This window comes from Entelurus aequoreus, linkage group LG11 (genome assembly GCF_033978785.1).
Source record: "Entelurus aequoreus isolate RoL-2023_Sb linkage group LG11, RoL_Eaeq_v1.1, whole genome shotgun sequence".
Classification (NCBI taxonomy): domain Eukaryota; kingdom Metazoa; phylum Chordata; class Actinopteri; order Syngnathiformes; family Syngnathidae; genus Entelurus; species Entelurus aequoreus.
In genome coordinates, this window is record NC_084741.1 from 11,185,500 (window position 1) to 11,200,385 (window position 14,886).

The following is a 14,886-nucleotide window of genomic DNA, read 5'->3' on the forward strand; positions in this document are numbered from 1 at the left end:
ATGATTCATTGCGGACACATTTTTCCTACGCCATAAGATGTGGGCGTGGCCTGGCGCCAAACTTTGCTCTGATGGTTTTTGGCCAATTTTTGGCGTTTTTCGGCAAAAAAGGGGTGTCGTACTTTAACGAACTCCTCCTAGGGACTTTGACCAAATGAGTGGTGGTTAAAATGACAGATACTACACATATAGGTGATGATTCATTGCGGACACATTTTTTCTACGCCATAAGATGTGGGCGTGGCCTGGCGCCAAACTTTTTTCTGATGGTTTTTTTGCCAATTTTCTGCAATTTTCACCATTTTTTGGCAAAAAAAAGGTGTCGTTCTTTAACAAACTCCTCCTAGGGACTTTGACCAAATGAGTGGTGGTTAAAATGACAGATACCACACATATAGGTGATGATTCATTGCGGACACATTTTTCCTACGCCATAAGATGTGGGCGTGGCCTGGCGCCAAACTTTGCTCTGATGGTTTTTGGCCAATTTTTGGCGTTTTTCGGCAAAAAAGGGGTGTTGTACTTTAACAAACTCCTCCTAGGGACTTTGACCAAATGAGTGGTGGTTAAAATGACAGATACTACACATATAGGTGATGATTCATTGTGAACACATTTTTCCTACGCCATAAGATGTGGGCGTGGCCTGGCGCCAAACTTTGCTCTGATGGTTTTTGGCCAATTTTTGGCGTTTTTCGGCAAAAAAGGGGTGTTGTACTTTAACGAACTCCTCCTAGGGACTTTGACCAAATGAGTGGTGGTTAAAATGACAGATACTACACATATAGGTGATGATTCATTGCGGACACATTTTTTCTACGCCATAAGATGTGGGCGTGGCCTGGCGCCAAACTTTTTTCTGATGGTTTTTTTGCCAATTTTCTGCAATTTTCACCATTTTTTGGCAAAAAAAAGGTGTCGTTCTTTAACAAACTCCTCCTAGGGACTTTGACCAAATGAGTGGTGGTTAAAATGACAGATACCACACATATAGGTGATGATTCATTGCGGACACATTTTTCCTACGCCATAAGATGTGGGCGTGGCCTGGCGCCAAACTTTGCTCTGATGGTTTTTGGCCAATTTTTGGCGTTTTTCGGCAAAAAAGGGGTGTTGTACTTTAACAAACTCCTCCTAGGGACTTTGACCAAATGAGTGGTGGTTAAAATGACAGATACTACACATATAGGTGATGATTCATTGTGAACACATTTTTCCTACGCCATAAGATGTGGGCGTGGCCTGGCGCCAAACTTTGCTCTGATGGTTTTTGGCCAATTTTTGGCGTTTTTCGGCAAAAAAGGGGTGTTGTACTTTAACGAACTCCTCCTAGGGACTTTGACCAAATGAGTGGTGGTTAAAATGACAGATACTACACATATAGGTGATGATTCATTGCGGACACATTTTTCCTACGCCATAAGATGTGGGCGTGGCCTGGCGCCAAACTTTTTTCTGATGGTTTTTTTGCCAATTTTCTGCAATTTTCACCATTTTTTGGCAAAAAAAAGGTGGTGTTCTTTAACAAACTCCTCCTAGGGACTTTGACCAAATGAGTGGTGGTTAAAATGACAGATACTACACATATAGGTGATGATTCATTGCGGACACATTTTTCCTACGCCATAAGATGTGGGCGTGGCCTGGCGCCAAACTTTGCTCTGATGGTTTTTGGCCAATTTTTGGCGTTTTTCGGCAAAAAAGGGGTGTCGTACTTTAACGAACTCCTCCTAGGGACTTTGACCAAATGAGTGGTGGTTAAAATGACAGATACTACACATATAGGTGATGATTCATTGCAAAGGAATGTTTCCTACATCATAAAATGTGGGCGTGGCCTGGCGCCAAACATGGCTCTGATGATTTGCCAAAAAACACAAAAGGTCAATAGCTCGGCTCCACAAATTCAGATCTTGTTTTTGTTCAGTTTTTTTTCTTACCTGGGGATGTTCCGTAGTTTAGGGACCACCTGTTCCATATTTGCCCGTGTGGTCTGGCACAAGTCCTCCTGGTGTAGACAAGGACAAGTCTTGTGCCAGCGTGGTCTGGCACAAGACTTGTGTCCTTGTCCTCCTGGTGTGGACCAGGAAGGCGTCTCACGCTCACACGCTATGCACACTCACTCCAATCTATCCCGCAGATACGAGATTTTGACTCCCAACGCCATTCCTCGCACCTTCATGGACGGCAAACAGGCTTCGGAGCTCATGGTGAGGGTCAGGGTGAGGGTGAGGGTTAGGTCCAGGTCCCTCAGGGGCCCGCATGCCTGTATTTGTATTAAAGCCTTGCTCCCGCCTGCCTAGATCAAAGCCTTGGAGCTGGATCCCAACCTGTTCCGCGTGGGCCAGAGCAAGGTGTTCTTCAGGGCTGGCGTCCTGGCTCACCTGGAGGAGGAGCGAGACCTGAAGATCACCGACACCATCATACGCTTCCAGAGTGCAGCCAGAGGATACCTGGCACGCAAGTGAGCACCGATACGGTTTTTAACCCCAGGAAACCTGCACACTTGTAATATTGAGGAGGAATATTGACTTTAAGCTCACGACGCAGTGAAGTTGAATGATGCGGACACGTTTGTTACTCCTCGTAGCCCAAAGCCTAGCATGTTTACCTTTTGTAAATGACTTCAGCAAAGTAGAAGAAATTGTGTGTTTATTGGAGGACATTTAGATGTTGACTGTTCAACTTTGCACACGTACACACACTGCAGGACTGCTTGTATCACACATGATATCACACATGTAAACACGCTGCAGGACTGCTTGTATCGCACATGCTATCACACACAAGTAAACACGCTGCAGGACTGCTTGTATCGCACATGATATCACACACAAGTAAACACGCTGCAGGACTGCTTGTATCGCACATGATATCACACACAAGTAAACACGCTATAGGACTGCTTGTATTGCACATGATATCACACACAAGTAAACACGCTGCAGGACTGCTTGTATCGCACATGATATCACATACCAGTAAACACGCTGCAGGACCACTTGTATTGCGCATAATATCACGCAAAGGTAAACAAACTGCAGGACCGCTTGTATCGCACATGATCTCACACACAAGTATACACGCCGCAAGACTGATTGTATCGCAAATTATATCACACACAAGTCAACACGCTGCAGTACTGCTTGTATCGCACATGATATCACACACAAGTCAACACGCTGCAGGACTGCTTGTATCGCACATGATATCACACACAAGTCAACACGCTGCAGGACTGCTTGTATCGCACATGATATCACACACAAGTAAACACGCTGCAGGACTGTTTGTATCACACATGATATCACACACAAGTAAACACGCTGCAGGACTGCTTTTATCACACATGATATCACACACACATGTAAACACGCTGCAGGACTGCTTGTATCGCACATGATATCACACACAAGTAAACACGCTGCAGGACTGCTTGTATCACACATGATATCACACAAGTAAACACGCTGCAGGACTGCTTGTATCACACATGATATCACATGCAAGTAAACACGCTGTAGGACTGCTTGTATCGCACATGATATCACACACAAGTAAACACGCTGCAGGACTGCTTGTATCGCACATGATATCACACACGAGTAAACATGCTGCAGGACTGCTTGTATCGCACATGATATCACACACAAGAAAAAACGCTGCAGGACTGCTTGTATCGCACATGATATCACACACAAGTCAACACGCTGCAGGACTGCTTGTATCGCACATGATATCACAAGCAAGTAAACAGGCGGCAGGACTGCTTGTATCGCACATGATATCACACGCAAGTAAACACGCTGCAGGACTGCTTGTATCGCACATGATATCACACGCAAGTAAACACGCTGCATGACTGCTTGTATCGCACATGATATCACACGCATGTAAACATGCTGCAGGACTGCTTGTATCGCACATGATATCACACGCAAGTAAACACGCTGCAGGACTGCTTGTATCGCACATGATATCACACACAAGTAAACACGCTGCAGGACTGCTTGTATCGCACATGATATCACACACAAGTAAACACGCTGCAGGACTGCTTGTATCGCACATGATATCACACACAAGTAAACACGCTGCAGGACTTCTTGTATCGCACATGCTATCACACACAAGTCAACACGCTGCAGGACTGCTTGTATCGCACATGATAACACACACAAGTCAACACACTGCAGGACTGCTTGTATCGCACATGATATCACACACAAGTCAACACGCTGCAGGACTGCTTGTATCGCACATGATATCACACACAAGTAAACACGCTGCAGGACTAATTGTATCGCACATGATATCACACACAAGTCAACACGCTGCAGGACTGCTTGTATCGCACATGATATCACACACAAGTAAACACGCTGCAGGACTGCTTGTATCGCACATGATATCACACACAAGTAAACACGCTGCAGGACTGCTTGTATCGCACATGCTATCACACACAAGTAAACCGGCTACAGGACTGCTTGTATCGCACATGCTATCACACACAAGTAAACACGCTGCAGGACTGCTTGTATCGCACATGCTATCACACACAAGTAAACACGCTGCAGGACTGCTTGTATCGCACATGATATCACACACAAGTAAACACGCTGCAGGACTGCTTGTATCGCACATGATATCACACACAAGTAAACACGCTGTAGGACTGCTTGTATCGCACATGATATCACACACAAGTAAACACGCTGCAGGACTGCTTGTATCGCACATGATATCACACAAGTAAACACGCTGCAGGACTGCTTGTATCACACATGATATCACACACAAGTAAACACGCTGCAGGACTGCTTGTATCGCACATGATATCACACACAAGTAAACACGCTGCAAGACTGCTTGTATTGCGCATGATCACACACAAGTCAACACGCTGCAGTACTGCTTGTATCGCACATGATATCACACACAAGTCAACACGCTGCAGGACTGCTTGTATCGCACATGATATCACACACAAGTCAACACGCTGCAGGACTGCTTGTATCGCACATGATATCACACACAAGTAAACACGCTGCAGGACTGCTTGTATCGCACATGATATCACACACAAGTAAACACGCTGCAGGACTGTTTGTATCACACATGATATCACACACAAGTAAACACGCTGCAGGACTGCTTGTATCACACATGATATCACACACACATGTAAACACGCTGCAGGACTGCTTGTATCGCACATGATATCACACGCAAGTAAACACGCTGCAGGACTGCTTGTATCGCACATGATATCACATACCAGTAAACACGCTGCAGGACCACTTGTATTGCGCATAATATCACGCACAGGTAAACAAACTGCAGGACCGCTTCTATCGCACATGATCTCACACACAAGTATACACGCCGCAAGACTGATTGTATCGCAAATTATATCACACAAAGGTAAACATGCTGCAGGACTGCTTGTATCGCACAAGATATCACACATGAGTCAACACGCTGCAAGACTGATTGTATCGCACATGATGTCACACACTAGTAAACACTCTGCAGGACTGCTTGTATCACACATGATATCACACACGAGAAACCACTGTTGGTATCGCACACGAGTAAACACGCTGCAGTACTGCTTGTATCACACATGATATCACACACAAGTAACCACTGTTGGTATCGCGCACGTGATATCACACGAGTAACCACTGCTGGTATTGCACACTAGTAAACACGCTGCAGTACGGTTTGTATCACACATGATATCACACATAGGTAAACAAGCTGCAGGACCACTTATATTTCACATTATATCACACTTGAGTAAACACGCTGCAAGACTGTATCGCACATGAGTAAACACGCTGCAGTACCGCTTGGATCGCACATTATATCACACACCAGTAAACACGCTGCAGGACTGCTTGTATCGCACATGATATCACACACCAGTAAGCAGGCTGCGGGGCCGCTCGTATCGCACATGATATCACACACCAGTAAACAGGCTGCGGGGCCACTCGTATCGCACATGATATCACACACCAGTAAACAGGCTGCGGGGCCGCTCGTATCGCACATGATATCACACACCAGTAAACAGGCTGCGGGGCCACTCGTATCGCACGTGAACAAGTAAACATGATGTAGGACTGCTCGTATCGCACATGATATCACAAACAGGTAAACACGCTGTAGGACTGCTTGTATCGCACATGATATCACACACAAGTAAACATGCTGCAAGACTGCTTGTATCGCACATGATATCACACACAAGTAAACATGCTGCAGGACTGCTTGTATCGCACATGATATCACACACAAGTAAACACGCTGCAGGACTGCTTGTATCGCACATAATATCACACACAAGTAAACACGCTGCAGGACTGCTTGTATCGCACATGGTATCACACACAAGTAAACACGCTGCAGGACTGCCTGTATCACACATGATATCACACACAAGTAAACATGCTGTAGGACTGCTCGTATCGCACATGATATCACACACAAGTAAACATGCTGTAGGACTGCTCGTATCGCACATGGCGAGCAGAGAAAGTGTTCCTGTGTGTAGCCAAGGCGAGCAGGAAGTGTACGTGTGCGAGCAGGAAGTGTACGTGTGCTGACGTGTGCGAGCAGGAAGTGTACGTGTGCTGACGTGTGCGGGGTGTGCTCCTCAGGGCCTTCACGAAGAAGCAGCAGCAGCTGGGAGCTCTGAGGGTGATGCAGAGGAACTGTGCTGCATACCTCAAACTCAGGAACTGGCAGTGGTGGAGACTCTTCACTAAGGTACTACACTGCGGTACCTCGGGGGTCCCAAAGGACTCTTCACTAAGGTACTACACTGCGGTACCTCGGGGGTCCCAAAGGACTGACCAGGAACCAATGGTTAAAATGCTCATGCTAACGACGCTAGCTTAGTTATATGCATGGAAACACCCCTACAACATCACACTTTAGTAAGTCAGAATAGTTTTAGTTATATTGTAAATTATATTATATTGTATATTTAGTTATATTGTAAATTATATTATATTGTATATTTAGTTATATTGTAAATTATATTATATTGTATATTTAGTTGTATTGTAAATTATATTATATTGTATATTTAGTTGTATTGTAAATTATATTATATTGTATATTTAGTTGTATTGTAAATTATATTAAATTGTATATTTAGTTATATTGTAAATTATATTATATTATATTGTATATTTAGTTATATTCTAAATTATATTATATTGTATATTTAGTTATAGTGTAAATTATATTATATTATGTTGTATATGTAGTTATAGTGTAAATTATATTATATTGTATATTTAGTTATATTGTAAATTATATTATATTATAATGTATATTTAGTTATATTGTAAATTATATGATATTGTATATTTAGTATATTTAGTATTTATGTTTATTGCACCCAGTACTATACTATTTATTTATTACACGCAGTACTATAATATTTATTTATTACACACAGTACTATAATATTTGTTTATTACACACAGTACTATAATATTTATTTATTACACACAGTACTATAATATTTGTTTATTGCACACAGTACTGTAGTATTTCCCGGTACACAGTATTGTAATATTTCCAGTACACAGTACTATTATATTCCCGGTACACAGTATTGTAATATTTCTAGTACACAGTATTATAATATAGCCGGTACACAGTACTGTAATATTTCCAGTACACAGTACTGTTTTATTTTTGTTACACAGTACTGTTTTATTTTTGTTACACAGTACTGTAATATTTCTGGTACACAGTACTGTAATATTTGTGTTACACAGTACTGTAATATTTCCAGTACACAGTACTGTAATATTTATGTTACACAGTACTGTAATATTTCTGGTACACAGTACTGTAATATTTCCAATACACAGTGCTGTAATATTTCCGGTACACAGTACTCTATATTTCCGGTACACAGTACTGTAGTATTCCCGGCACACAGTACTTTATATTTCTGGTACACAGTAGTGTAGTATTAGACAGTACTGTAGTAGTATATATATATGTGTATATATATATACTAGAGTGTAGTGACGGTGGGGGTGTGGTCTCGGCAGGTGAAGCCACTCCTGCAGGTGACTCGTCAGGATGAGGAGATCCAGGTGAGAGAGTCTGAGCTGCTGAAGGCCAAGGACAAACTGACCCGGGTGGAGCAGGACTTTGTGGACCTGGACAAGAAACACATCCAGGTGAGCTCACCTCCTACCTCCTCACCTTCCTCCTCCTCACCACCTACCTCCTCACCACCTACCTCCTCCTCACCTTCCTCCTCCTCACCACCTACCTCCTCACCTCCAACCTCCTCCTCACCTTCCTCCTCCTCACCTCCAACCTCCTCCTCACCTTCCTCCTCCTCACCACCTACCTCCTCACCACCTACCTCCTCCTCACCTCCAACCTCCTCACCTTCCTCCTCCTCACCACCTACCTCCTCACCTCCAACCTCCCCACCTACCTCCTCCTCACCTACCTCCTCCTCACCTCCTACCTCCTCCTCACCTACCTCCTCCTCACCTCCTACCTCCTCCTCACCTCCTACCTCCTCCTCACCTCCTACCTCCTCCTCACCTACCTCCTCCTCACCTTCTTGATCCTCACCTTCTTCCTCCTCACCTACCTCCTCACCTTCTTGATCCTAACCTTCTTCCTCCTCACCTACCTCCTCACCTTCTTGATCCTCACCTTCTTCCTCCTCACCTACCTCCTCACCTTCTTGATCCTCACCTTCTTCCTCCTCACCTACCTCCTCACCTACCTCCTCACCTTCTTGATCCTAACCTTCTTCCTCCTCACCTACCTCCTCACCTTCCTCCTCCTCACCTCCTACCTCCTCCTCACCTACCTCCTCACCTTCTTGATGATAACTTCTTCCTCCTCACGTACCTCCTCACCTACCTCCTCCTCACCTCCTACCTCCTCCTCACCTTCCTCCTCCTCACCTCCTACCTCCTCCTCACCTTCCTCCTCCTCACCTCCTACCTCCTCCTCACCTACCTCCTCCTCACCTCCTACCTCCTCCTCACCTTCCTCCTCCTCACCTCCTACCTCCTCCTCACCTTCCTCCTCCTCACCTCCTACCTACTCCTCACCTACCTCCTCCTCACCTCCTACCTCCTCCTCACCTTCTTGATCCTCACCTTCTTCCTCCTCACCTACCTCCTCACCTTCTTGATCCTCACCTTCTTCCTCCTCACCTACCTCCTCACCTTCTTGATCCTCACCTTCTTCCTCCTCACCTACCTCCTCACCTCCTACCTCCTCCTCACCTCCTACCTCCTCCTCACCTCCTACTTCCTCCTCACCTCCTACCTCCTCCTCACCTACCTCCTCACCTTCTTGATCCTAACCTTCTTCCTCCTCACGTACCTCCTCACCTACCTCCTCCTCACCTCCTACCTCCTCCTCACCTTCCTCCTCCTCACCTACCTCCTCCTCACCTCCTACCTCCTCCTCACCTACCTCCTCCTCACCTACCTCCTCACCTTCCTCCTCCTCACCTCCTACCTCCTCACCTCCTACCTCCTCCTCACCTACCTCCTCCTCACCTCCTACCTCCTCCTCACCTACCTCCTCACCTTCTTGATCCTAACCTTCCTCCTCATCACCTACCTCCTCCTCACCTTCTACCTCCTCACCTTCCTCCTCCTCACCTCCTACCTCCTCCTCACCTTCTTCCTCCTCACCTCCTACCTCCTCCTCACCACCTACCTCCTCCTCACCTTCCTCCTCCTCACCTCCTACCTCCTCCTTACCTCCTACCTCCTCCTCACCTACCTCCTCACCTTCTTGATCCTCACCTTCTTCCTCCTCACCTACCTCCTCACCTTCTTGATCCTCACCTTCTTCCTCCTCACCTACCTCCTCACCTTCTTGATCTTCACCTTCTTCCTCCTCACCTTGTTGATCCTCACCTTCTTCCTCCTCACCTACCTCCTCACCTTCTTCATCCTAACCTTCTTCCTCGTCACCTACCTCCTCACCTTCTTCCTCCTCACCTTCTTGATCCTCACCTTCTTGATCCTCACCTTCTTCCTCCTCACCTACCTCCTCACCTTCTTGATCCTAACCTTCTTCCTCCTCACCTTCTTGATCCTAACCTTCTTCCTCCTCACCTACCTCCTCACCTTCTTGATCCTCACCTTCTTCCTCCTCACCTACCTCCTTACCTTCTTGATCCTCACCTTCTTCCTCCTCACCTACCTCCTCACCTTCTTGATCCTAACCTTCTTCCTCCTCACCTACCTCCTCACCTACCTCCTCACCTTCTTGATCCTCAAATTCTTCCTCCTCACCTACCTCCTCACCTTCTTCCTCCTCACCTACCTCCTCACCTTCTTGATCCTAACCTTCTTCCTCCTCACCTACCTCCTCACCTTCCTCCTCCTCACCTCCTACCTCCTCCTCACCTACCTCCTCACCTTCTTGATCCTAACCTTCTTCCTCCTCACCTACCTCCTCACCTTCTTGATCCTCACCTTCTTCCTCCTCACCTTCTTGATCCTAACCTTCTTCCTCCTCACCTACCTCCTCACCTTCTTGATCCTCACCTTCTTCCTCCTCACCTACCTCCTCACCTTCTTGATCCTAACCTTCTTCCTCCTCACCTACCTCCTCACCTTCTTGATCCTCACCTTCTTCCTCCTCACCTACCTCCTCACCTTCTTGATCCTCACCTTCTTCCTCCTCACCTACCTCATCACCTTCCTCCTCCTCACCTTCTTCCTCCTCACCTACCTCCTCACCTTCTTGATCCTCACCTTCTTCCTCCTCACCTACCTCCTCACCTTCTTGATCCTCACCTTCTTCCTCCTCACCTACCTCCTCACCTTCTTGATCCTCACCTTCTTCCTCCTCACCTACCTCCTCACCTCCTACCTCCTCCTCACCTCCTACCTCCTCCTCACCTCCTACTTCCTCCTCACCTCCTACCTCCTCCTCACCTACCTCCTCACCTTCTTGATCCTAACCTTCTTCCTCCTCACGTACCTCCTCACCTACCTCCTCCTCACCTCCTACCTCCTCCTCACCTTCCTCCTCCTCACCTACCTCCTCCTCACCTCCTACCTCCTCCTCACCTACCTCCTCCTCACCTACCTCCTCACCTTCCTCCTCCTCACCTCCTACCTCCTCACCTCCTACCTCCTCCTCACCTACCTCCTCCTCACCTCCTACCTCCTCCTCACCTACCTCCTCACCTTCTTGATCCTAACCTTCCTCCTCATCACCTACCTCCTCCTCACCTTCTACCTCCTCACCTTCCTCCTCCTCACCTCCTACCTCCTCCTCACCTTCTTCCTCCTCACCTCCTACCTCCTCCTCACCACCTACCTCCTCCTCACCTTCCTCCTCCTCACCTCCTACCTCCTCCTTACCTCCTACCTCCTCCTCACCTACCTCCTCACCTTCTTGATCCTCACCTTCTTCCTCCTCACCTACCTCCTCACCTTCTTGATCCTCACCTTCTTCCTCCTCACCTACCTCCTCACCTTCTTGATCTTCACCTTCTTCCTCCTCACCTTGTTGATCCTCACCTTCTTCCTCCTCACCTACCTCCTCACCTTCTTCATCCTAACCTTCTTCCTCGTCACCTACCTCCTCACCTTCTTCCTCCTCACCTTCTTGATCCTCACCTTCTTGATCCTCACCTTCTTCCTCCTCACCTACCTCCTCACCTTCTTGATCCTAACCTTCTTCCTCCTCACCTTCTTGATCCTAACCTTCTTCCTCCTCACCTACCTCCTCACCTTCTTGATCCTCACCTTCTTCCTCCTCACCTACCTCCTTACCTTCTTGATCCTCACCTTCTTCCTCCTCACCTACCTCCTCACCTTCTTGATCCTAACCTTCTTCCTCCTCACCTACCTCCTCACCTACCTCCTCACCTTCTTGATCCTCAAATTCTTCCTCCTCACCTACCTCCTCACCTTCTTCCTCCTCACCTACCTCCTCACCTTCTTGATCCTAACCTTCTTCCTCCTCACCTACCTCCTCACCTTCCTCCTCCTCACCTCCTACCTCCTCCTCACCTACCTCCTCACCTTCTTGATCCTAACCTTCTTCCTCCTCACCTACCTCCTCACCTTCTTGATCCTCACCTTCTTCCTCCTCACCTTCTTGATCCTAACCTTCTTCCTCCTCACCTACCTCCTCACCTTCTTGATCCTCACCTTCTTCCTCCTCACCTACCTCCTCACCTTCTTGATCCTAACCTTCTTCCTCCTCACCTACCTCCTCACCTTCTTGATCCTCACCTTCTTCCTCCTCACCTACCTCCTCACCTTCTTGATCCTCACCTTCTTCCTCCTCACCTACCTCATCACCTTCCTCCTCCTCACCTTCTTCCTCCTCACCTACCTCCTCACCTTCTTGATCCTCACCTTCTTCCTCCTCACCTACCTCCTCACCTTCTTGATCCTCACCTTCTTCCTCCTCACCTACCTCCTCACCTTCTTGATCCTCACCTTCTTCCTCCTCACCTACCTCCTCACCTTCTTGATCCTCACCTTCTTCCTCCTCACCTACCTCCTCACCTTCTTGATCCTCACCTTCTTCCTCCTCACCTTCCTCCTCACCTTCTTGATCCTAACCTTCTTCCTCCTCACCTACCTCCTCACCTTCTTGATCCTCACCTTCTTCCTCCTCACCTACCTCCTCACCTTCTTGATCCTCACCTTCTTCCTCCTCACCTACCTCATCACCTTCCTCCTCCTCACCTTCTTCCTCCTCACCTACCTCCTCACCTTCTTGATCCTCACCTTCTTCCTCCTCACCTACCTCCTCACCTTCTTGATCCTCACCTTCTTCCTCCTCACCTACCTCCTCACCTTCTTGATCCTAACCTTCTTCCTCCTCACCTACCTCCTCACCTTCTTCCTCCTCACCTTCTTGATCCTAACCTTCTTCCTCCTCACCTACCTCCTCACCTTCTTCCTCCTCACCTACCTCCTCACCTTCTTGATCCTCACCTTCTTCCTCCTCACCTACCTCCTCACCTTCTTGATCCTAACCTTCTTCCTCCTCACCTTCTTGATCCTAACCTTCTTCCTCCTCACCTTCTTGATCCTAACCTTCTTCCTCCTCACCTACCTCCTCACCTTCTTGATCCTCACCTTCTTCCTCCTCACCTTCTTAATCCTAACCTTCTTCCTCCTCACCTTCTTGATCGTAACCTTCTTCCTCCTCACCTACCTCCTCACCTTCTTGATCCTAACCTTCTTCCTCCTCACCTACCTCCTCACCTTCTTGATCCTCACCTTCTTCCTCCTCCCCTACCTCCTCACCTTCTTGATCCTAACCTTCTTCCTCCTCACCTACCTCCTCACCTCCTACCTCCTCACCTCCTACCTCCTCCTCACCTCCTACCTCCTCCTCACCTACCTCCTCACCTTCTTGATCCTAACCTTCTTCCTCCTCACCTACCTCCTAACCTTTTTCCTCCTCACCTTCTTGATCCTAACCTTCTTCCTCCTCACCTACCTCCTCACCTTCTTCCTCCTCACCTACCTCCTCACCTTCTTGATCCTCACCTTCTTCCTCCTCACCTACCTCCTCACCTTCTTGATCCTAACCTTCTTCCTCCTCACCTTCTTGATCCTAACCTTCTTCCTCCTCACCTTCTTGATCCTAACCTTCTTCCTCCTCACCTACCTCCTCACCTTCTTGATCCTCACCTTCTTCCTCCTCACCTTCTTAATCCTAACCTTCTTCCTCCTCACCTTCTTGATCGTAACCTTCTTCCTCCTCACCTACCTCCTCACCTTCTTGATCCTAACCTTCTTCCTCCTCACCTACCTCCTCACCTTCTTGATCCTCACCTTCTTCCTCCTCACCTACCTCCTCACCTTCTTGATCCTCACCTTCTTCCTCCTCACCTACCTCATCACCTTCCTCCTCCTCACCTTCTTCCTCCTCACCTACCTCCTCACCTTCTTGATCCTCACCTTCTTCCTCCTCACCTACCTCCTCACCTTCTTGATCCTCACCTTCTTCCTCCTCACCTACCTCCTCACCTTCTTGATCCTCACCTTCTTCCTCCTCACCTACCTCCTCACCTTCTTGATCCTCACCTTCTTCCTCCTCACCTACCTCCTCACCTTCTTGATCCTCACCTTCTTCCTCCTCACCTTCCTCCTCACCTTCTTGATCCTAACCTTCTTCCTCCTCACCTACCTCCTCACCTTCTTGATCCTCACCTTCTTCCTCCTCACCTACCTCCTCACCTTCTTGATCCTCACCTTCTTCCTCCTCACCTACCTCATCACCTTCCTCCTCCTCACCTTCTTCCTCCTCACCTACCTCCTCACCTTCTTGATCCTCACCTTCTTCCTCCTCACCTACCTCCTCACCTTCTTGATCCTCACCTTCTTCCTCCTCACCTACCTCCTCACCTTCTTGATCCTAACCTTCTTCCTCCTCACCTACCTCCTCACCTTCTTCCTCCTCACCTTCTTGATCCTAACCTTCTTCCTCCTCACCTACCTCCTCACCTTCTTCCTCCTCACCTACCTCCTCACCTTCTTGATCCTCACCTTCTTCCTCCTCACCTACCTCCTCACCTTCTTGATCCTAACCTTCTTCCTCCTCACCTTCTTGATCCTAACCTTCTTCCTCCTCACCTTCTTGATCCTAACCTTCTTCCTCCTCACCTACCTCCTCACCTTCTTGATCCTCACCTTCTTCCTCCTCACCTTCTTAATCCTAACCTTCTTCCTCCTCACCTTCTTGATCGTAACCTTCTTCCTCCTCACCTACCTCCTCACCTTCTTGATCCTAACCTTCTTCCTCCTCACCTACCTCCTCACCTTCTTGATCCTCACCTTCTTCCTCCTCCCCTACCTCCTCACCTTCTTGATCCTA

General features: G+C 47.6%; 1 protein-coding gene across 6 annotated transcripts in view; it reads left to right on the forward strand.

Annotated features, from left to right (window-relative positions):
• The window catches only part of myh14 (myosin, heavy chain 14, non-muscle), a 195,503-nt gene that overhangs the window by 107,480 nt on the left and 73,137 nt on the right, over positions 1-14,886 (forward strand). For all 6 annotated transcript variants that reach the window (XM_062062443.1, XM_062062442.1, XM_062062444.1 and 3 more), the window contains 4 exons: positions 2,141-2,210; positions 2,304-2,464; positions 6,672-6,780; positions 8,088-8,219. In XM_062062443.1, coding sequence (XP_061918427.1) covers positions 2,141-2,210; positions 2,304-2,464; positions 6,672-6,780; positions 8,088-8,219 — 472 coding nt within the window. The remainder of the gene's footprint in view (positions 1-2,140; positions 2,211-2,303; positions 2,465-6,671; positions 6,781-8,087; positions 8,220-14,886) is intronic.